This window comes from Berghia stephanieae, chromosome 10 (genome assembly GCF_034508935.2).
Source record: "Berghia stephanieae isolate SIO BIC M18660-M18661 chromosome 10, UCSD_Bste_1.3, whole genome shotgun sequence".
NCBI classification, from domain to species: domain Eukaryota; kingdom Metazoa; phylum Mollusca; class Gastropoda; order Nudibranchia; family Aeolidiidae; genus Berghia; species Berghia stephanieae.
This window is the reverse complement of record NC_088369.1, coordinates 17,728,284-17,753,283: the sequence shown is the minus strand read 5'-3', so window position 1 is coordinate 17,753,283 and position 25,000 is coordinate 17,728,284. Positions and strand designations below refer to the sequence as shown.

The window sequence follows — 25,000 nt, the reverse complement described above, 5'->3', positions numbered from 1 at the left end:
CGACAACTCACTAGGCGGTGCAAAAACCAAATAATGACGTCAAACTGCCAGTCCTTTTGGATTTCAGTATCAGGCTATGACATAACGATAGCTACGGAGGGACTCAGGATAGACACTACGCTTGAAAACACTTTTTTTGTGGTGGATGGCGTCGTCTGTATAGCGTTCTTCTGACGGCCAGGCGGAGTTGTCGTTTCAGTAAGGTCGTGGGTTCTTATATTATATAGAATAAGAAAATAGTCATTCAGAACCCATAGGGCATCCCGACAGCCCAAATTCTACCCGCCAAATCGTCTATTAGGCGTCATGTCTCGTCATACATATTAATGTGTATTGTTGCTGTTTGGCTAGGGATCCCTTGTAAAGCGCTTTGATCACGTTTAATGGATATCGTCCTATCGCCGCGAAAAAAGAATTATTCTCTATTGTCTTCTGGCACTTTTCTACTCACTTCGGTTTCTGTTATTAGGGCCACATAGCTACACTGTATCACTGAGATATATGATTCAACAGTTCTAACGTCACTTCCCTCGTAACTTAGTAACTGGTTCTAAACTATCGAAACAATGGCGGACGTCCTTATGAAATACTTCTCCGACAAGCATAAAAGTGCATCCAGAGGAGAAAAACAGTATAAATCTGATCATGTTTTGACTTTAATACATTCTGATCACATGACATGTGAAAAAGTTCAAGCCAGCATGAAAAATAAAAAGTACCGATTTTCTTTGTTTAGAACCAAGCTGCTGGTTGCTGGGCGGACGTGATATCAGACTATTGAATCCCTATTATAATACCTTCTATTGGTCGAATATTGCATGTACATGCACGTGATGACATGTACGTACGGCTATGTAGTCTTGTGGTATGACATTCGCTTTCAGATCGAAAGGTCCTGGGTTCGAGCCTCGCGCTCGGCGCATAGTTGAGTCCTTGGAAAAGGCTCTTTATTCACATTCTCTCACCGTACTCAGGTGTAAAATGAGTACATGGCCGTTAACAGCGTTGCCTTTGTCCTAAAAATTGTAATATCGCCTAACAGGCGTCATGTCCCGTCCTACATGTTAAATGTTGCTGTTGACCAGGGACCCCTTGTAAAGCGCTTTGAGCACATTTAGTGGATATTGCTCTATATAAAGCTCAATTCTTAAATTTAATTTTACATACCTTGTTTCCATATTCCCCAGCTTTCAGCCCCTGTTCCACAAGCTCCAAGCTTCGGTACGACTGGGGCATGTACGTGTCCCAGGACGGGGAGACCTTTACGCATGCGTATGACATCACGATATTGACCAATGAGTTAGCAGGGTTCAAGCTAGACACCTTTCCGTCCTTGACCTATTTCTGCTACTCCAAGTCTGGGAGTTACTATGCATTCCGGTAACGCTTTGTAACGCTTTTATTTATTGATGTTATACGTTTGGGTAAAATACTCATAACATCCGCCAGCCGTTTTAACGTACCAACACACAAAAAAACAAAACAAAACAAAAAAAAAAAAACAAAAAAAAAAACAACAACTGTGTTTAACGTTAAACGATTAGCTGGTAGAATTTGGTGAGATTTAATCATTACAATGGCTAGCTAAAAAACAATAACAAATACCTGAATGACGTCATATTCGTTTCTTTTATATGTAGAATAAGAAAATAGTCATTCGCAGTCCATAGAGGACCCCAACAGCCTCATTTCTACCCGCCAAATCGTCTATCAGGCGTCATGTCTCCTCATACATAATAATGTTAATTGTGGATGTTGGCTGTTGATCGGAAGGTCCTGGGTTCGAGCCTCGCTCGGCGCATGGCTGAGTCCATGGAAAAGACTCTTTACCGACGTTCTCTTGTTGTACTCATTTGTAAAATAAATGAGTACCTGGCCGTTAACAGCGTTGTCTCTGTCCGAAAAAATTGTAATATCGCCTAACAGGCGTCATGTCTTGTCCTAAATGTTAATTGTTGCTTTTGGCCAGGGGCCCCTTGTAAAGCGCGTTTATGATGTTTAATGGATCTCGTCCTACATAAATGCGCAATTTTAAAGTTTTAAAAAATTGTACAGTCTACAGCTGATAGCTTAGTAATAATAATAATAATAATAATAATAATAATAATAATAATAATAATAATAATAATAATAATAATAATAATAATAATAATAATAATAATGATAATAATAATAATAATAATAATAATAATAATAATAATAATAATAATAATAATTAATAATAAAAAATAATAATAATAATAATAATAATAATAATAATAATAATAATAATAATATAATAATAATAATAATAATAATAATAATAATTAATAATAATAATAATACACATTTATACAGCGCTCATTCTCGTGTAAAACACAAACTCTGGGCACTTTACAATATAAATTATCAAGTTTAAGTGAAAAAAAATAATAATAATTCATAGCCAAATCAAGGATTCATAGAGTCAATAAAAACAAATACAGTAAAAATGTGTCTTGAGATTATTTTTAAAGGTAGTTAAAGACTTGCACTCCCTCAGACCACGTGGTAGTTCATTCCAAATCTTGGGGCCGAAACAAGCAAACGATCTATCACCAAATTTTGTTCACCGGATATATATATATATATATTATATTATATATATATATATATATATATATATATATATATATATATATATTATATATTTAATATGCTTTTATATAGCGCATTATCCACTAAACGTGCTCAAAGCGCTTTACAATGGGTCCCTTGACAGCAGCAACATTTAACATTTAGGGCGGGACATGACGCCTGTTAGGCGATATTACCATTTTTTTCGGACAGAGACAACGCTGTTAACGGCCATGTACTCATTTTACACCTGAGTACGGCGAGAGAATGTGGGTAAAGATTCTTTTCCAAGGACTCAGCCATGCGCCGAGCGAGCGAGGCTCGAAGGCAGGACCTTCCGATCCGAAAGCGAGTGTCATACCACTAGACCACATAGCGGCACACTTTGACTTGCAAACGTAATTTGTTTTGATATATAGATAGTATGCGCTTGGCTAAGAAGCTCATAACATTGCCATCCGGGAGTATAACGGACCAACACACAAAACTGTGTGTATCCATGAACGTTTATAGTCTGGTTAATAGATAGTATGCGCTTGGCTAAGAAGCACAGAACATTGCCATCCGGAAGTATAACGGACAAACACACAAAACTGTGGTATCCATGAACGTTTATAGTCAGGTTAATACAGTTCAGTGAGCAGTACTCATAAACACGGATGGCAACAAACAATAACAAAGACCTGAGTGACGTCATCTTCGAACTATCTATACAGTTCAGTGAGCATTACTCATAAACGCGGATGGCAAAAAACAATAACAAAGACCTGAGTGACGTCATCTTCGAATTATCTCTATTCCAGATCCGAGTTGACCAAATTGTTTGACGTCTACAACGTATACGTCTACATCTGCTGGTACTTCAAGAAAGTGAGCACCAGTGTGTACAACATTGAAGAGATGACCGGTAAGTATTTGAGGGGCGTTATGCGTCATGTGAGAAAGGGAAGAATATTGATCGATACCATCAGAAAGAGGCAGTTACGGTTTCTGGGACATGTAGTGTGGAGAAGAGACGGAATAGAAAAGTCGGTAGCATCTGGGATGATCGAAGGAATGAGAGCTAGAGGAAGACAAAGAATGACATATTTAAATAACCTAAGAATGGCCAAATCCACGTCCATCCATCTTCATTCAAAGTGGCTTGTACTCTTGAGCACGTTGCCCGTCAGCTGTCTCCACGAATCACGATCCATGTCCATCCATCATCATCACCATCATCCATCGTGGCTTGTACTCTTGAGCACGTTTCCGGTCAGCTGTCTCCATCACGATCCTCTGCGGTGCGCATGAAGTCAGCGTTGCTTTTTAAATCACATTTGGCCATTCTAAGGTTATTTAGACATTATGTCATTCTTTGTCTTCCTCTAGCTCTCTTTCCTTCGATCATCCCAGATGTTACCGGAGCCATCGTTAAGTTATAGCCTGACACTGAAACCCAAAAAGACTGGCATTTTGACGTCATTGTTTGGTTTTTGCACAGCCCAGTGAGTTGTCGTTAGTAGAGCTCATGGAAACAACTGGTTCCATTGGTTGAACTATTGAATACAATTTACGATTTGTTTTCTTATGTGGACTAAGACTAGCATTTTGACGTCATTTTTTGGTCAGTGTCAGGCTATAAGTTAACGATGGCTACGAAGTATGTCGCTAAGTGAGTTGTCGATTTGTTTTCTTTTGTGTTCAAATATTTGTCTTTTGACGTAATTTTTGCTCAGTTTCAGGCTATGAGTTTACGAAGGCTACGGTCAGTTTCAGGCTATGAGTTTACGAAGCCAACGCATAAAGAGAAGGAATAGAAAAGTTGGTAACATCGTAGCCGTCGTTAACTTAAAGCCTGAAACTGACAAAAAGTCACATTTGGCCATTCTAAGGTTATTTAGATATTATGTCATTCTTTGTCTTCCTCTAGCTTTCTTTCCTTCGATCATCCCTGGTGTTACCGAGCCATCGTTAAGTTATAGCCTGACACTGAAACCCAAAAAGACTGGTATTTTGACGTCATTATTTGGTTTTTGGACCGCCTAGTGAGTTGGCGTTAGTAGAGCTCATGGAAGCAAGTGGTCCCATTGGTTGAACTATTGAATATTTCATTTTTCTTTCGTGGCCAAAGACTGGCGTTTTGACGTCATTTTTTGTCAGTTTCAGGCTACGATGTTACAAACTTTTCTATTCCTTCTCTTTATGCGTAGCTTTCGTAAACTCATAGCCTGAAACTGGCCGTAGCTTTCGTAAACTCATAGCCTGAAACTGGCCGTAGCTTTCGTAAACTCATAGCCTGAAACTGAGCAAAAATTACGTCAAAAGACAAATATTTGAACACAAAAGAAAACAAATCGACAACTCACTGAGCAACATACTTCGTCGCCATCGTTAACTTATAGCCTGACACTGATCAAAAAATGACGACAAAATGCTAGTCTTTGTCCACAAAAGAAAACAAATCGTAAATTGTATTCAATAGTTCAACCAATGGGACCACTTGTTTCCATGAGTTCTACTAACTGCAACTCACTAGGCTGTGCAAAAAACAAATAATGACGTCAAAATGCCAGTCTTTTTGGGTTTCAGTGTCAGGCCATAACTTAACGATGACAATGCATACTTACATAGAAATGACGCCAAAAGTTGTCGTTAGTAGTGATCAAGTAATCAAATGATCCAACTGACTGAACTATTGAATAAAGCTCACGATTTATCTTCTTTTGTGGACATTGACTTTTGTTTTGACGCAATTTTTGTGGCTATGTGGTCTTGTGGTATGACACTCGCCTTCGGATCGGAAGGTCCTGGGTTCGAGCCTTGCTTAGCGCATAGTTGGGTCCTTGGAAAAGGCGCTTTACTCACATTCTCTCACCGTACTCAGGTGTAAAATGAGTACCTGGCCGTCAACAGCGTTGTCTCTGTCCGAAAAAAAATTATAATATCGCCTTACAGGCGTCATGTTTTGTCCTAAATGTTACATGTTACTGTCGACCAGGGACCCCTTGTAAAGCGCTTTGAGCACGTTTAGTGGATATTGCGCTATATAAACGCTCAATTATTAATTTTTGATCACTTTAACTGGTCAGGGTCTGTGTTTACGAAGGCTACAAATTGGAATCAATAGTCTGATGTCACGTCGCCCAGCAACGGCGGCCATCTCGGTTCTAAACAAAGAAAATCGGTACTTTTTTATTCTTCATGCTGGCTAGAACTTTTCATATGTCTTGTGATCAGAATGTGTAAAAGTCAAAACGTGATCAGATTTATAATGGGTTTTTGTCCACTCTTTACGCCTTTATGCTCGTTGGAGAAATATTTCATAAGGGCGTCCGCCATTGTTCCAATAACTTAGAGCCAGTTACTAAGTTACCATGTGTCATTACGAGGGAAGTGACGTCATGACTGTTGAAGCGTATTGGGTATCTAAATGACGGGTTACGCGCACATGTATCAAGTCTACGGTGTACTGATTAGACATTTCCAATGAATTAGGAACCAGAAGTGAGTAAGATTTGACGTCATGACAATTGCTGACCAACCAGTAAGTAAGAAGGAAACAAAGTAATGTTTGCTGGGTGGGGTTCCTGACCTCTCATAGTGGGTTCCTGACCTCCCATAGTGGGCAGGGAGGTATGTGCTGTATCTTCTTTCACCCTGTATTCTGGGTGGGGTTCCTGACCTCCCATAGTGGGCAGGAAGGTACATGCTGTATCTTCTATTACCCTGTATTCTGGGTGGGGTCTCTGACCTCCCATGGTGGGCAGGGAGGTACATGATGTATCTTCTATCACCCTGTATCCTGGCTGGGGTTCCTGACCTCCCTTAGTGGGCAGGGAGGTACATGCTGTATCGTCTATCACCCTGTATTCTGGGTGGGGTTCCTGACCTCCCATAGTGGGCAGGGAGGTACATGCTGTATCGTCTATCACACTGTATTCTGGGTGGAATTCCTGACCCCCCATAGTGCGCAGGGAGGTACATGCTGTATCTTCTATCCCCCTGTATCTGTTTTCCAGTTGCATCCTGTCATTGTCTTGGAATGAGATTACTTAGTTTTTCCTGACCCTGGCCGGAGTCCTTGGCTGGGAGGGAACCAGTTGAATAAATAATTATAGTTTTGGGAGATGATGTTTTTTTCCTTGTAAATCATCTCTCTCTAATGAACTGTTAATTTTTGAAACACATGATTTGTAAACATAGTGGGATCTTGTACTAGTGTCTGGGTGAGACTTTGAGGTGATCTCAAACTAAGTACACTGATAGTGTTCTCATGGAATCTACATCTGTTCCCTCCCATTCCCCTTTGTCTTACTTTTTCCTCAAGTCCTTTCAATAGGATTCAATAGTCGTAACGTCACTTCCTTCCTAATGACACATGGTAACTTAGTAACACTGGCTCTAAATTATCGGAACAATGACGGACGCCCGTATGAAATATTTCTCCGGCGAGCATAAAAGCGTATCCAGAGGGGAAAAAAACACATAAATTTTATCATGTTTTGACTTTTACACATTCTGATCACAAGACATATGAAAAGTTCTAGCCAGCTTGAAAAATAACAAGTAATGATTTTCTTTGTTTAGAACCAAGATGGCCGCCGTTGCCGGGCGGCGTGACATCAGACTACTGGATCCAATTGTACATCTAGAATGTCTTTACTATCCAATTTTCTTCCTTTGTACTGGCGCTGATTTGATCTAAATATTATGTTCCAAGCGCCTAAAACCCTTAAAAACAACAAAAACAAAACAAAGTAATTTTTGATACGTAACTGAACATTGTTCTTTGTTTACTCGTTAAACTTGCCTGGATTGAAAAATATCTTATCAAAACATTATCATAAAAATCTCAACTGTTTGCCACCCAAATGCGTTTCAATGGAGTTAGTGTGTGAATTAGACACGGTTAAAGGTTACACAGTTATATCGAGTGTGTATTTTAATCACTGTGTTTACATCTACTCAATATCAATGTCAACGTGAATGTTGGATTTATTGTGCGGCTATGTGGTCTTGTTGTACTACACTCGCTTTCAGATCGGAAGGTCCTGGGTTCGAGCCTCGCTCGCTCGGCGCATAGTTGAGTCCTTGGAAAAGACTCTTTATTCACATTCTCTCACCGTACTCAGGTGTGAAATGAGTACCTGGCCGTCAAGAGCGTTGTCTCTGTCGGAAAAAAAATAATAAATTGTAATATCGCCGAAGATGCGTTATGTCTCGTTCTACTTGTTAAGTATTGCTATTGGTCAGGGGACCTTTGTAAAGCGCTTTGAGCAAATATAGTGGATTTTGCGCTATATAAAAGGTCTAGTTTTAAACCTCTAGTTATTGACAGTTTATGGAAGGGAAAAATCGAATCGCACCATTTCATTTATGTAGCCTTTCAAACAAAATCAATTGAAGTTTACTTATGAAATACTTCTCCGACAAGCATAAAAGTGTATCCAGAGGAGGACTACATTATCAATTTATGATCATGTTTTTGACTTTTATACATTCTGGTCACGACATGACCATGTGAAAAGTTCTAGCAACATGAAGAATAAAATTAGTTAACCGATTTTTTGTGTTTTGAACCAACTGCACGTTCCTGCAGGCGGACGTGACATCAGACTGTTGAATCCTATTTGGCCAATAGCTAATTTTTTTTTTTTTTGAGAGAAAGATAAAGTGAGTAAGTATTGCTCATATATAAGGGTACAACACAAAACAAACAATGTTTTGGCCTTTGGTCTTCATCAAGTAAACACGAAATATGTTGTATTATGAAGAAGGCATAAGGCGAAACGTCGTTTGTTTTGTGTTGTTCACTTATATATGAGTCACATTTACTAACTATATCTTTCTCTCCATCTTATTGGTACATTTCAATCGGCACCCCTAGTTTTTGGTTATTTTTATCTTTTGTCGAGAATGTTAACTCAACTCATTTTCTATCTAAATATAGAAAATATAAATATAGATTAAATGTAGAAATAACAAGTATAAATCAACGTTCGTTCCATCAGCAATAAAAATGTTGAATATGTCATATGCTCAGCTTAACCAAGGATTGATGCGTTGACTGATTGACTGATTAATTTATTTAATGTTAAATTAATTGACCAATTGATAATCATGATAATATTTGGTGTCGAATTGCCACAAATGTAACGATTTAAAAATGAAATGAATATGTTTATGTTGTGAATATCGCACGCGTTGAAAGAAAGAGAGAAGAGAGAGAGAGAGAGAGAGAGAGAGAGAGAGAGAGAGAGAGAGAGAGAGAATAAGGAGTGAAATATCTGTTCAATGTTATAGTTAACATATAACGTTATAACAAGTGTAACTAAATGCAATTGCATATTTATGGTAATAAAGATCATTATTATTATTTATGATTATATAATTATTATTTATTATTATTATTATTATTATTATTATTATTATTATTATTATTATTATTATTATTATTATTATTATTATTATTATTATTATTATTATTATTATTATTATTATTATTATTATTATTATTTTATTATTATTATTATTATTATTTATTATTATTATTATTATTATTATTATTATTATTATTATTATTATTATTATTATTATTATTATTATTATTATTATTATTATTATTATTATTATTATTATATTATTATTATTATTATTATATGATTTAGCGTGTTTTCTGCAAATAATGAGTAAAAGGAAAGAGGCCACAGATGTCTATTTTTGATATTTTTGTGAGTGTCTCTTTTGAGTGATGTCAGGGGTATAATCTTTGACCTCTATAAATAGAAACAACGAAAAAAAAACTACATACAATTAAAGTGTTACCATCACTCGAGCAACCAGTGAATCAAAAAATTCGAAAAGTGGACACATGTGGATTTTCCCCCGTTCCCTTCAAATATTTTTATATCTCTCACCACTTCTTCTTCTTCTTTCAGCTTATCCCGCATTTTGGAGGGGTGCCATAATGAATGCCACATCTCCATGCATCTCGTTTCAGCGCAATATCTTCCTCCAGGTCCAGTTCTTTCATATCATCTTTTACCTTATCCAACCATCTAGTCTTTGGGCGTCCCTTTTTCCTCTTTCCCCGCTATCTGTAAGTCCAATACTTTCCTTCCAAGTACTCCTTCTCTCGTCTTTTTACATGTCCGAACCATTTCAATCTATCTTCTCTCATCTTTATTGATACGTTCTTCACTCTAAAAAAAAACTAGAGCTTTTATATAGCGCAATATCCACTAAATGTGCTAATGCGCTTTCCAAAAGTCCCTAACCAACAGCAACACATAACAAGTAGAACGAGACATGACGCCTGTTATGCGATATTACAAGTTTATTTCCGACAGAGATAACGCTGTTGACGGCCAGATACTCATTTAACACCTGAGTACGGTGAGAGAATGTGAGTAAAGAGTCTTTTCCAAGGACTCAACTATGCGCCGAGCGAGGCTCGGCTCGGCTCGGACCCAGGACCTTCCGTCCGATCCGAAAGCGAGTGTCATACTACAAGACCTCATTATATCCTTCACTCACTTCAGTCAATCAACCTTCGAACACTATCTATTACTTGTGTTTTGTTTCTATTCATTGGCGATTTGTTCCAGAGCCCATGGTGGTCGGGGCCGATCCGAAAGCGAGTGAGTGTCATACCACAAGACCACATTATAGCCTTCACTCACTTCAGTCAATCAACCTTCGAACACTATCGATCTAATCCTTGTGTTTTGTTTCTATTCATTGGCGATTTGTTTCAGAGCCCGTGGTGGTCGGGGCCGATGACCACGCCAAAGCGTACCTGGAGTCGGACGAAGAACCCTCCAGATCGGACATCTGTGTCAAAAAGTACAGCTCCAAGGTCGGACTGACCGCTCCCTATAAACAGATCCGGAAGATTACAGTCCCTATGTGGGGCAAGAAATAGACTTGATCCTGCAGACCTGTTGATTGTTACGATATATTTCGTAGAAATACGAATTGAATTTTTGGCTCCAATTTCAGAATTTTATGAGCATCTCTAAGGCATTTAATTTTATTGAAAATAAAACTTGACGCCAGACTGTATAATTTAAAGGATTTTGAAGTGTTATATTTCTGGGTGGGGTTCCTGACCTCCCATAGTGGACAGGGAGGTACTAACTGTGTCTTCTATCCCCCAATATGTGTTTTCCAACTTGCTTTCTGTCTTTCTCTTGGAATGATATTACTTGGTTTTGTCCTGACCCTAGCCGGAGTCCTGACAGAGAGGGGAACAGTCGAATGTATAGTTAGTTTTGGGAGATAAATTTGTTTTTCCTTTTAAATCACTGTTATGCCTTGTATTATGTTTTCTTTATATTATGTATGATTTGTAATACATCTTGAGTGTATTCCTCTTAGTTGGGACCTGTGCTTGTGTCTGGATGAGACTTTTAGGTGATCTCAAACTAAGTACTTTGACAGTGTGCTCTTAGAATCTACATTTGTTTCTTATTAGAACCAATCACCCTTTGTCTTACCTTTTCTTGAGTGCTTTAATTGTAATTCTAGAACTTTTTACTATCCCATTTTCTTCCTTTTTACTGGCGCTGATATGACCTGAAAACAAGTGATATATTTATTAACCCATATGAGGGTAAAATGTTGACAATAGAGACTACTATTTCGGTCTCCTATGGACTACGCGTTTTTAAATTTTCAAGTTGGTTTCTTTAAACGTAATTTCCGAACAAAGACATCACTTATATAATATCCATCGTCGTTATTGTCAGCTAATTGGGTTGTACTGAGTGATGGAAAATGAATTGAAGGCTGGTTTCCAAAACTCATTAAGACGATTTTTCTACTTTTTGAGATTTTCGATCGATGAGATAAATTGAAACGTAAATCTTATTTTAAGCATCAAATGGCACAAGAATTTCCCTAGATTTTTTGTGAATTTGAAGTTTAGATATGATAAAATATTAGATTGAATAAGAAATTGTAGGGGAAATAATCCTCAATATCTCAAAATGGGAAAAAACGGAGTTAGGGAGTTTTGGAAACCGATAAAAGGTATGGATGTAAAGGGAGACAAACCATTCAATATTGTGTGCTTCATGATTTAGTTTGGTTGTCTATCCTTATAAGCTAGATCCGGTAATTGAGAGTTTTTATATAGAGCAATCCACTCAAAGTCTCAAAGCGCTTTACAATAGGTCCCACACCAACAGCAACATTTAACATGTAGGAGGAGACATGACGCATGTTAGGCGATATTACACTTTTTCGAAAAGAGCAACGCTTTTAACGGCCTGGTACCTTTTTACACCCGAGTACAGTGAGAGAATGTGAGTGAAGAGCCTGTTTCTAAAGACTCAACTATGCACCAAGCGAGGCTCAAACCCAGAACCTTACGATCCGAAATGAGTCTCATGCCACTAGACCACATAGCCGCAGTTCATTTGATGAAAATTGAATCCAATAGGGAACAACAGTGTGACGTCAACATGCTGGTTTCGATCTTATGGGAATATTGTGTAATTTATCTTCTGATGTCAGAGTGATGGTATCTTTTAATTTCTAGTCTAAATATATTCTGGTCGTCAAAAAAAAATCATCCATCCTCGCTCTTTTACGTCCCGTAATTCTAATGATCTGCCTATAGATAGTTCGAAGATGACGTCACTCAGGTCTTTGTTATTGTTTTTTGCCATCCGCGTTTATGAGTAATGCTCACTGAACTGTATTAACCTGACTATAAACGTTCATGGATACACACAATTTTGTGTGTTGGTCCGTTATACTTACGGATGGCAATGTTATGAGCTTCTTAACCAAGCGCATACTATCTATACATCCTGCTACTGAAATTGTTATAACACATTTTGATTCAATGTGTAAAATATTCATTGTTAGTCAGTCCTCTGTGGAATGGTTGGTTACACACATCAAATTAGTTTTGACTCGAAAATGCAACACGGAACATTAAGGACGAGACTTGAAGCCTATAAATAGTATGCGCTTGGCCAAGGAGTTCACAACATTGCCATCCGGAAGTATAACGGACCAACACACAAACTCGGTGTAACCATGAACTTTTATAGTCTGGTTAATCCAGTTTAATGAGAACAACTCACAAACGCGGATGGCAAAAACAATAACAAAGGCCTGAGTGACGTCATCTTCGAACTATCTGCAGATAGTATGCGCTTGACTAAGAAGCTCATAACATTGCCATCCGTAAGTATAACGGACCAACACATAAAACTGTGTGTATCCATGAACGTTTATAGTCAGGTTAATACAGTTTAGTGAGCATTACTCATAAACGCGGATGGTAAAAAACAATAACAAAGACCTGAGTGACGTCATCTTCGAACTATCAATCAGGCGTTATTACATTTTTAGGAAAGAGACAACGCTGGAAAGTTCTCATACCGTACTCAAGTTTATGAGTACTTGGCTGTTGGAAATTATTTTTTTTTGGTAAAATCGCCTAACAGGCGTCATCTCATGTCTCTTCCTTCATGGTATGTGTTGAAGTTGACAAGCGACCCCACGTAAAGCGTTTTTAACACGTTTTTATGCGGCTACGTGGTCTAGTGGTATGACACTCGCTTTCGGATCGGAAGGTCCTGGGTCCGAGCCTCTCGGGCCTATTTGAGTCCTTGGAAAAGGCTCACATTCTATCACCGTACTCAGGTGTAAAATGAGTTAACAGCGCCGTCTCTGTAGGAAAAAATGTATTATCGCCTAACAGGCGTCATGTCTCGTTCTTTATGTTACTAGCTGCTGTTGGTCTGGAAACCTTTTTAAAGCGCTCTGAGCACGTTTAGTGGATATTGCCCTATATAACTGCTCATTAATATTATTATTATTATTATTATTATTATTATTATTATTATTATTATTATTATTATTATTATTATTATTATTATTATTATTATTATTATTATTATTAGTGGATATGGCTCTATATAAACGCTAAATTATTATAATCATTATTAGTGGATATTGCCCTATATAACAGCTCAATTATTATTATAATCATTATTATTAGTGGATATGGCGCTATATAAACGCTCAATTATCATAATCATTATTAGTGGATATTGCGCTATATAAAGGCTCAAGACAGATAATTGTGTACTGACATGTCGCTAAGTTATCATTGTTTGTAATCCGACATTTTCTTATCAACCCGACTGCATATCAGAAAGAAAGAAAAAGATAGAAAGATTTTCAAGAGAAATGGAATTAGATCGACATGTACATAAAATATACAGGTCTGGCATCCAAAACCACTCATGGGCCTAGTTTAACTCACTCAACCCTAACACCGACTATATCCGTAGTTTATAAATTATAAATTGAGATTTATATAGCGCAATAACCACTTAATGTGCTCAAAGCGCTTTACAAGGGGTCCCTGGTCAACCGCGACATTCAACATGTAGGACGGGGCAAACGGCCTGTTAGGCGATATTACAGTTTTTTTCGAACAAAGACAACGCTGCTAACGACCAGGTACTCATTTTACACCTGAGTACGGTGAGAGAAAGTGAGTGAAGAGAGTTTTCCAAGGACTCAACTATTAGCCGAGCGCGAGGCTCGAACTCAGGACCTTCCGATCCGGAAGCGTGTGTCATACCACAAGATCACATAGCCGCACATTACCGGGGTTACTTTTGCTTCATGCCTATTTATTGCATTTTTCTGAGAAAAAATTTAGGCGTATCTAGTATCAAAACTAATGTCTTTAGTTTTGCATGTTAATCGTTTTTGAATAAAACTAGACCTCTAATCTCTATGCACATGCTCATTTTTTAATACATTATTTTTCCAATTTTGAAAAGTAGCAAAATTCTTTAGGATTGAGTGAGGGAGCAGTGTTGTAATGGACAATATTTTGCGTCATTTTAAAAAGATTTCCATTACAACAAGGAGCCCATAAGGAATTGGGTTATCAGACTTGCAAATAAGCGCACGTCGGAATAGATGAATTCTGTTATCATAAATTAAGGGGAAAGAGAGAAGGGGGGGGGGGGGTGGGCAGAGTGGCTCAGCGGTACGGCCTTTGCTTCGTACCCTGAAGGTACCGAGTTCGATCACCCGCCACTGCGCTGTGTGGCCTTCACCTCGCTAAATATGCGGCGCTGCACTGCGGATGACGCCTGGGTTATTCTAGTCTTCCCTTAGAATAGAATCTAGAAAAAAAATAATTCCCCTATGGGATAAATAAAGGGAATTTTATGGTATTTATTTATTTATTCCTGACATTTATTCTTTTCAATATTTTTAAAATACTATACAACGAAGGTCTACAAGAACTCGGACCATGCATACATATAAATAAATACTGTTCCAACGAGATGAGGTCACATATTCGCCCATCCACAAACTGTCTAGAACCTTCTCGAATGTCTTGACATGTCACTGTAGGAACACACGCGTCACAATCGTCGTGCGAGCTTGGGGCAAAGTACACATCCGCGTGTTCCCAACCGTTGAAACACGAGTTGTGATCGTGTGTAAAAAATCTGTCGTATTTCTTTCTGCTCCGTTCGTTTAAGCTAATTATAACCCCAGCGATACGCGACGTGATGTAATCTCTTAACATATCGTTTAGCAGATAACATAAACTGTACGAGTCCGAGGCGAATGACCCGCGGTGACCTCTCATGACCTCCGGTGCTAAGTAAGGGAACTGGGATAAATACTCGTAGCGTTGCATCGACGTCTCGGCTTGGAATCTCGTCACGTGACCCAGATCAATGACCTTGACCTCGAACGTCCGTGTCGAAAAATCGCTATCGATAATGATGTTGTGAGAGTTGAAATTGTTTATGATGTAACCATGACGATGGGATGAGATGAGAATTGATGTCAGATTTTGGGAAATTTGAAAAAACGCTCGTTGCCTAGGAGATAAGCTTTCACATGCGATTCTACACGAGTATAATTCTTTCATTATCATTTTGAATATAGTTTCCTTCGTAATTAATTCACAACTATTTCTCACCCATTCAACAGTGAGATAATGCGATTTCATGGGAGTTTGGAGAAGATGATGCAAGTCCCACTCGTTCTCCGCTGAGTTGAATATAAAATCGTGCAAGGTGCAACCTGATCCGAAATATTCCTGGACGATTGCCGTCTTGGATAGGTCTGATCTTCGAAACAAAAGGCCTACAACTTTAGGCGCGATGTTCAAGTCCCCGAAAACAGCAGTGGTGCAGGCTTCTTGTCGTATTTCATTGAACTTTGACCTTTTGAAATCTTTGATGACGACATATCTGTGACTTGATACTAGCTTGGTCAGTCGTATGGTTCCTGCATGAGAACGAGATATAATCTTGCTACGATCTATAACGTCTCTTGAGTCGAGAAGAAATAGTTTAGTTGGGCATTTTGACGAAACTTTATCGCGTGTTTGACCAATCCATTCTAAGATAGACATTGCGTCATTTCCGTCTAAATCTTTTTCATCTTTATCTTGATATTTTGTGTTCAATTCTTCTACGTTGTTGTAATTATCTATTTCATGCATTTCTTTGATTGAATCTTTTCGGACATCATTTGAATTATAGCAAATCTTAATATATTTTGCATAATTTTCAACAATTTTGAATTTAGTATTGATAATACAACTTAAAAAATTCTCAAAAATAATCGCTTTTAATTTTTTTAACACCGACTTAACACTAGGCCTCTTCTTAGGGTCTTCCTCCATGCACTGTTTAGATAGGACCATTAATTTCTTTATCCTTGCGGACTTTGCGATCTGTGAAAACAGGTTCCCCAAGGAGAAAACATCTGTAGCCCTTGAAGTTATCGTGTGATTTTTAAGTTCTGGCGCAAGATAGTCGTAGTAATACAGAGATCCATAATCGCTCGTGTAGGGTTTTCCATATTTGTAGGTTGCGAACCCAAAATCAATGAGTTTGACATTAGTTGTGATGGAGTCGTGGTGGGATATTCGAATCATCACATTTCCCGAATGTAAATCGTTGTAGAAAACATCAAGAGAGTGAATCTTTTGAAGGATTTCTGTCAGTCTGACACACGCGTCCAGCCATTGGTTGATGTTGAGGCCGCCGTTTTGGGGTTTGACTTTCAGCCAATTAGAAAGGGTTTTAGAATAGGGTAGATATTCGTGGACCAATGAAAGATTCGATGACAAATGGCCACTTGGAAGAATTCCGAGGAAACGGGCTGTTACGCCAATGGTCTCCACGTATCTGGGGAGAAAATAATTTTTTGTTTGAAAAGACAAATTTTAGATTAGAAATTTAGTTATTATATTTGATATTGTAAACAGAAAGACAAGCATATATTTTTCCTTTCAAACTTTTTAAAATAATTTAAATTCTATTCTGCACCTTAAATACAATCAGAATTCTGATCGACGAATTTTTATTTGATTAAATCATAACATTACTTTTTCCAAACTTGATACGATGTAGGGATAGACACACACACACAGAGAGAGAGAGAGAGAGAGAGAGAGAGAGAGAGAGTGAGAGAGAGAGTGAGAGAGAGAGAGAGAGTGAGAGAGAGTGAGAGAGAGAGAGAGAGAGAGGTGAGAAACGGGGGGCGGGGGGCGGGGGGCGGGGGAGGGTCCAATTAAAAAACCCATCAACATGATTTAACTAGAAAAGATGAATCCTTTGAAAAATAAACGGATCTTTACTCTCACCTTACTCAGGTGTAACATGAGCACTTTGCCTTATCAGCATTTTCCCAGTTAAAAAAAAGAGTTATTTTTATAGTACATATCCCCATTCTGGTATCAGATCTCATTCTGAGTGTTAAGTGTTGCTGTTGGCTTGCACTTCTAGTATAGCGCTTTGAATACGTTTGTAACAACTCAAATTTTTATCCGTTTAGTTATTATCTAAAAGATGGATCACTCATAAACAGAAACAACCATACGGACCTATGTATTCTGACCTACAACCATACGGACCTATGTATTCTGACCTACAACCATACGGACCTATGTATTCTGACCTCCTTCATAAGGTCCCCGAATGATGAGTCTCCAAAAGTCTTGATAGCCACGAACATTACGTCATCACCGAGTCGTCCACGTATACGCATCCTGGCCAGAGTGACATTGGCAAATGAGCCGCTTCCGATGTTAATAGCCTTGTTGTAGGCGTCGTAGAGGCGTGTGACGTCATGCTCGTGAAGCAACAGGGGATAAGGGTTCTCTGAAATGGTGTGGGGGGGGGGGGGGGGGGGGGGAGGGTATTGTGATTGGAGATAGGTTTTTATAGAAAGTATGCGCTTGGCTAAGAAGTTCATAACATTGCCATCCGGAGGTATAACGGACCAACAGACAATACTGTGTGTATCCATGAACGTTTATAGTCGGGTTAATACAGTTCAGTGAGTATTACTCATAAACGCGGATGGCAAAAAACAATAACAAAGACACAAGTGACGTCATCTTCGAACTATCTATAGATAAGATAAGATATACTTTATTGATACTGAATCAAAATTATCATAGTGTTACACATCATTCATCGTTATATTAGCACAGATTTATACACTGTCATGAACTAATTCATGAAAATACGAAGCTAATTTAAAAAAAAAAAGTGTTAAATATAATAAAATATTCATAAAATATATACAGCAGTTACAAGCAATGCTATAAATAACGGACATGAATGTAGAATCGCGTTGTAATTTGGCCAGCACATGTCAAAATAGCCATAATAGCTCTGATGGACTATGGGTGGCCAAAATAGCTCTATTGGTTCTGAAGCACCACGGGTGGCCAAAATAGCTCTAATGGATCTGAAGCACCATAGGTGGCCAAAATAGCTCTAATGGATCTGAAGAACCATGGGTGGCCAAAATAGCTCTAATGGTTCTGAAGAACCATGGGTGGCCAAAATAGCTGAGTTGGTAGAGCACACACTTAACACGCTTGGCATTCCCATGATATGATAGTTTTAAAAATTGAGCTTTATGTAGCGCAATATCCACGAAATGTGCTCAAAGTGCTTTACAAGGGGTACTGGTCAACAGCAACATTTATCATGTAGGACGGGACATGACGCCTGTAGGGCGATATTACAATTTTTTCGGAAACAGACAACGCTGTTAACGGCCTGGTACTCATTTTACACCTGAGTACGGTGAGAGAATGTGAGTAAAGAGCCTTCACCTAGGACTCAACTATGCGCCGAGCGCGAGGCTCGAACCCTGGACCTTCCAATCCTAAAGCGAGTGTCATACAACTAGACCACATAGCCTCTGTTACTTGCCTTTTTCTTTCTTGCTTTGTCTGACACTGTATCATGTACAGTTTTTCAGATGTTTATTTTTATCTCTCGCACCAATGAAGCTTGTTAATGTTATATTATTTATATGTACATTTTTTTGTGCGGCTATATGGTCTTGTGGTATGGAAGGTCCTGGGTTCGAGCCTCGCTCGGCGCATAGTTGAGTCCTTGGAAAAGGCTCTTTACTCACCGTACTCAGGTGTAAAATGAGTACCTGACCGTTAACAGCCATGTCTCTGTCCAAAAAAAATTGTAATATCGCCTAACAAGCGTCATATTTCGTTTTACATGTTACATGTTGTTGTTGGTCAGGGACCCCTTGTAAAGCGCTTTGAGCACATTTAGTGGGTATTTCTCTATATAAAAGCTCAGTATTTATTTTTACCTTCTGGGGTCGGAGGTTGTTGGTATCTGGGTCGTATGTTTTCTGGCATGGACACGCCTGGTAAGATATAAGAACAAGATGTGTGTTCGATTGTGTCAAGCTGGTTATGTGGATAATGATGATGATGATGATGATGATGATGATGATGATGATGATGATGATGGTGATGATGATGGTGATGATGATGATGGTGATGTGATGATGTGATGGTGAATGATGATGATGTGATGATGATGATGTGAGTGATGATGAGTGATGATGATGGTGATGATGATGATGATGGTGATGATGATGATGATGATGATGATGATGATGATGATGATGATGATGATGATGATGATGATGATGATGATGATGATGATGATGTGATGATGATGATGATGATGATGTGATGATGATGATGATGATGATGATGATGATGATGATGATGATGATGTGATGATGATGATGATGATGATATGATGAGGACGATGATGATGATGATGATGGTGATGATGATGATGAGATGATGATGATGATGATGATGATGATGATGATGATGATGATGATGATGATGATGATGATGATGATGATGATGATGATGATGATGATGATGATGATGATGATGATGATGATGATGTGATGATGATGATGATGATGATGATTGATGATGATGATGATGATGATGATGATGATGATGATGATGATGATGATGATGATGATGATGATGATGATGATGATGATGATGATGATGATGATGATGATGATGATGATGATGATGATGATGATGATGGTGATGATGATGATGATGATGGTGATTATGATGGTGATTGTGATGATGATGATGATGATGATGATGATGATGATGATGATGATGATGATGATGATAAAATGATGATGATAATAATAATAATAATAATAATAATAATAATGATGATGATAATAATGATAATAATAATAATAATAATAATAATAATAATAATAATAATAATAATAATAATAATAATAATAATAATAATAATAATAATAATAATAATAATAATAATAATAATAATAATAGATTATTTCTATCATTTGATTATAATATTTTGCATTATTTCATTATTTTAAAAAAACACAAAAATATTTCATTTCAGTATATTTGATTTAAGTTGATAAATGATTTTTAAAAAAATGCCTAATATATAAATAAATAGGTAACTTATTAAGTGTATAAATGATTAAGTGAATGAATAGATATTATAGATACATGGAGAAGTGATTTTATGGTGAGTCGATAAATAAATATATTGGTAAATAAATAAATAGATATGTTAGTAAATTAGATATATGAATAAGCAACTGAGAGGATAAAGAGCTAAATAAATAATTATTAAATAAATAAATATGCAAGCAAATGCACAGATGATTAAATAAGTAAATAAAAAAGAACGGAAAAAATGCATAAATAAATAAAGAAAAAGAAAAATTATCAATTAAGTAATTGATTTATTGATTTATCCATTTAAAAATAGATGAATAGAGAAATAAATCACTGACCGCACAACATCCAGAAAGCGACTCCGAGAAAGGAAATAATCCGCCACATCACTCCTGGCACATGAATACAACATACAAATTAGGATCAAATCAATGCAAAGTGGAGTTGGCGACAAACGGACAAGAACTATTTAAGACAAACAACATACTAAAAAAAAAAACCAAAAAAAACAACAAAACAAAACAAAAAAGAAAACAACAACATCGAAGCACGTCTCGTGGAGTGTGCAATTTGATACGATATTCGCACTGGTACTGGAACCGATACCGGTACTGGCACTGGTACTGGTACTGGTACTGATAAACTAACGACGAAACAATGCTGTCGAAAACACGTTTGCTGTCTGTAAGAGTTCAATGACATGCCAATGATAATAATAATATTAATGATAATAATAATGATGATGATGATGATGATGATGATAATAATAATAATATAATAATAATAATAATAATAATAATAATAATAATAATAATAATAATAATAATAATAATAAATAATAATAAAATAATAATAATAATAATAATAATAATAATAATAATAATAAATAATAATAATAATAATAATAATAATAATAATAATAATAATAATAATAATAATATAATAATAATAATAATAATAATAATAATAATAATAATAATAATAATAATAATAAATAATAATAATATAATAATAATAATAATAATATAATAATAATAATAATAATAATAATAATAATAATAATAACATCTAAGTAAGAACGAATGCATTATCTCTGGCGGTATAAAAGCAATAATACGCTTCAACAGACGTGACGTCACTTCCCTCGTAATGGCGCATTGTAACTTAGCAACTGGTTCCAAACTATCGGAACAATGGCGAACTTCCTTATGAAATACTTCTCAGACGAGCATAAAAGCGTATCCAGAGGAGAAAAACATTATAAATCTGATCATGTCTTGACTTTTATACATTCTGATCACATGTGAGCAAGTTCTAGCCAGCATGAAAAATAAAAGGTACCGATTTTCTTTGTTTAGAACCAAGCTGCTGGTTATGGGCGGACGCGACATCAGACTATTGAATCTATTACGACCTGATCGACGTCCAATTCAATTCATCTATCAGAACTTATTATATCTATAGATAGTTTGAAGATGTCGTCACTCAGGTCTTTGTTATTGTTTTTTGCCATCCGCGTTTATGAGTAATGCTCACTGAACTGTATTAACCTGACTATAAACGTTCATGGATACACACAGTTTTGTGTGTTGGTCCGTTATATTTCCGGATGGCAATGTTATGAGCTTCTTAGCCAAGCGCATATTGACATACTGACATATTTTCATATTCACAGTAATTCGTAGTCGTTGTGTTCGCCATAGCTTATGGGGACAATCTATACCAATGTTCCATATGATGGAGTCATTGGTCTCATTGCAGAATGTTTTAAAAATAACCTACGTCATAAAACCAATGTTCCATATGATGGAGTCATTGGTCACATTGCAGAATGTTCTAAAAATAACTTACGTCATAAAACCAATGTTCCATATGATGGAGTCATTGGTCACATTGCAGAATGTTCTAAAAATAACCTACGTCATAAAACCAATGTTCCATATGATGGAGTCATTGGTCACATTGCAGAATGTTCTAAAAATAGCCTACGTCATAAAACCAATGTTCCATATGATGGAGTCATTGGTCACATTGCAGAATGTTCTAAAAATAGCCTACGTCATAAAACCAATGTTCCATATGATGGAGTCATTGGTCACATTGCAGAATGTTCTAAAAATAGCCTACGTCATAAAACCAATGTTCCATATGATGGAGTCATTGGTTACATTGCAGAATGTTCTAAAAATAACCTACGTCATAAAAAGTACTCACAGTATTGGAGACATCCACGATGACAAGTCATTGCATTTAACTTGACTCATGGGTATGTTTTCATCTTTTCATAAATAAAGCAGCGTGGTTGCAACTTTTCATAACAAAGCGAAGTGTTTACAGTTCACTAAGAGATATCCAATCACTGGACAGCATCGAATCATGTGATCGATGACTCGGTTAGAGGGAAACCTGAATATCGACTGCTCTCGTTGGTAGGAAAGAAAATACTTTTCTTAAACCGCAAACCAAATATTTCAAAGAAAATCACCGTGAGGAAATATGAAAAGGGGCGTAACTGTTGATTACATACGGCACACTATATACATATTGGATTACCTCCCTTCCGTGTTCACATGACAGCTGCAGCTGTTGCCATGTAAACAATGGACACAGTTTGAGATTGAGGAAGCTGGGTTGGGTTTTAATTTAAAGGGATCTATGTGACATTTTAATTTTTAAAAAGTGAGCTTTAAGATAGAGCAATATCCATTAAACGTGCTCAAAGCGTTTTACAAAGGGTCCCTGACCAACAGCAACACGTAACATGTAGAACGTGACGTGGCGCTAGTGAGATGATATTAGAATTTGTTTGCCGACAGAGACAACGCTGTTAACGGCCAAGTACTCATTTTACACCTGAGCACGGTGGGAGAATGTGAGTAAAGAGCCTTTTCCAAGGGCTGAATTATGCAGCCGAGCGAGGCTCAAACCCAGGACCTTTCGATCCGAAAGCGAGTGTCATACCACTATGGTCCGTTCCACAACCCGTGCGCACGCATTCATTGGCGTGGATATCTTCACAAACCTTCTGATGTATCTACTTAATAACTTACTTACTTAGGCCGCCCCTTGGGGCGCCCAACATGAGCCACAAGTCTTCGCCATTCTGTCCTGTCCTCCATAAGCGTACGCAGCTCCCGGGTATTGTCCATTCCTGTGTCATCTAGCAGACAGTCAATGTAGGTTTTATTCTGCCTGCCTCTGCTTCTGGTTCGCTCAGGTGGTTCCCATACCACAAGACTGCTTGCAATCTCCTCCTTGTGTCTCCAGCAGTGTCCCGCAAGTCTCAGTCTTCTCTTTTGAATCTTCGAGGTCACTGGTCACTGATGTATCTAATGTAAATGTTGCTGTTCGAAGCTCGAAGAAATAAATGACAATGTGAAATTGAATGTGAGCTGCAAGTTGATATACGAAAATGGATAAAATTGGTTTCCCTTTTATCAACAAAAGAGGATGAATGAAACACTACAGATGAATAAGATAATGTGGTAGTCGCATTGTTAAAAGATAAATAGACAAAACATTGATGGGCAAGAAATATAATTATAATAGTAGATATGCTCCTTTGTAAGGAAGCACGACTTGAAATAGAACAACAAAAGGTGCGCAATCAATTAAGTTAAAAGAGGGGAGGAATTGTGTAATGCGGTAAAGAAAGTGAAATAAAAGCGAGCGTCTGTGTGTGTATGTGTGGGAGCGTCTGTGTGTGTATGTATGTGTGTTGGTTCATCATCACTAAACCAAATATAGCAACACTCAACAGAAGAAACGAACTAACTTCCTCAAGCAGACATAGAAACAAACACCTTTTATGTAATTACGAACCCCCATAAACACGAATCTATAAAAATACGAAAACACAACAATCTACATTTTCACTTCCACTTCCTGATGAGAGCAACGCTCGATAACAACGTTGTAGAAGTCAAACAATCTTAATAATAATAATAATACATGACATTTATAACGCGCATTTTCATCACTGGGTGATGCTCAATGCGCGAAACAATAATACAGTGACATTATTATACAAATGAAACATTATACAAACTACATCAACATAATATTATCATTATACAACAATGTAATAACTAAACATAAATTCATTAATACAAGATATGTTATAATACATCCACATGCTATGTCAAATACGGAAATAATATAAAATAATGATATAATAACATAAACTAAATTAACATTCATATTGGGGTCAAATTACAAAGATGCATTAATCAAGATGTGTTTTAACAAAGAGATGGTGTTTTAACTTTGATTTAAATATTGATAAGGACTGCGCTTCTTATTCTTTTAGGAAGAGAGTTCCAGATGGAAGATCCGACGTGACTGAACGATCTGCCGCCGTAAAATTTATATTTATATTTATTTGTAACAATTAATTTTGTAGAATCTAGTGCAGAACGTAGACTCCTCGTTGGCTTATACGTTTCTAAAAATTCAGTAATATACAATGGTGCTTGATCATTAAGGCACTTATAGCACAATACTGCTAGTTTGAATTCGATTCTCACTTTAACTGTTAACCAATGCAGCTCATACAAAAGTGGCAACGAGTAGGATGTTATCTTCTTTCTTAAAATC

At 37.1% G+C, this 25,000-nt stretch overlaps 2 protein-coding genes across 2 annotated transcripts in view; one reads left to right on the top strand and one right to left on the bottom strand.

Moving 5' to 3' along the window:
• LOC144955998 (uncharacterized) overlaps positions 1-10,629 on the top strand; it is a 13,663-nt gene extending 3,034 nt beyond the window's left edge. The window contains exons 2-4 of the mRNA XM_078886264.1: positions 1,188-1,380; positions 3,399-3,502; positions 10,335-10,629. Coding sequence (XP_078742390.1) covers positions 1,188-1,380; positions 3,399-3,502; positions 10,335-10,501 — 464 coding nt within the window. The 3' untranslated portion in view covers positions 10,502-10,629. The remainder of the gene's footprint in view (positions 1-1,187; positions 1,381-3,398; positions 3,503-10,334) is intronic.
• Positions 10,630-14,800: 4,171 nt separating this feature from the next.
• The window catches only part of LOC144980744 (uncharacterized), a 134,507-nt gene continuing 124,307 nt past the window's right edge, over positions 14,801-25,000 (bottom strand). The window contains exons 2-6 of the mRNA XM_078928488.1: positions 23,459-23,758; positions 20,743-20,796; positions 19,225-19,281; positions 17,537-17,753; positions 14,801-16,778 (exon numbers count right to left, since the gene is read on the bottom strand). Coding sequence (XP_078784614.1) covers positions 14,801-16,778; positions 17,537-17,753; positions 19,225-19,281; positions 20,743-20,796; positions 23,459-23,564 — 2,412 coding nt within the window. The 5' untranslated portion in view covers positions 23,565-23,758. The remainder of the gene's footprint in view (positions 16,779-17,536; positions 17,754-19,224; positions 19,282-20,742; positions 20,797-23,458; positions 23,759-25,000) is intronic.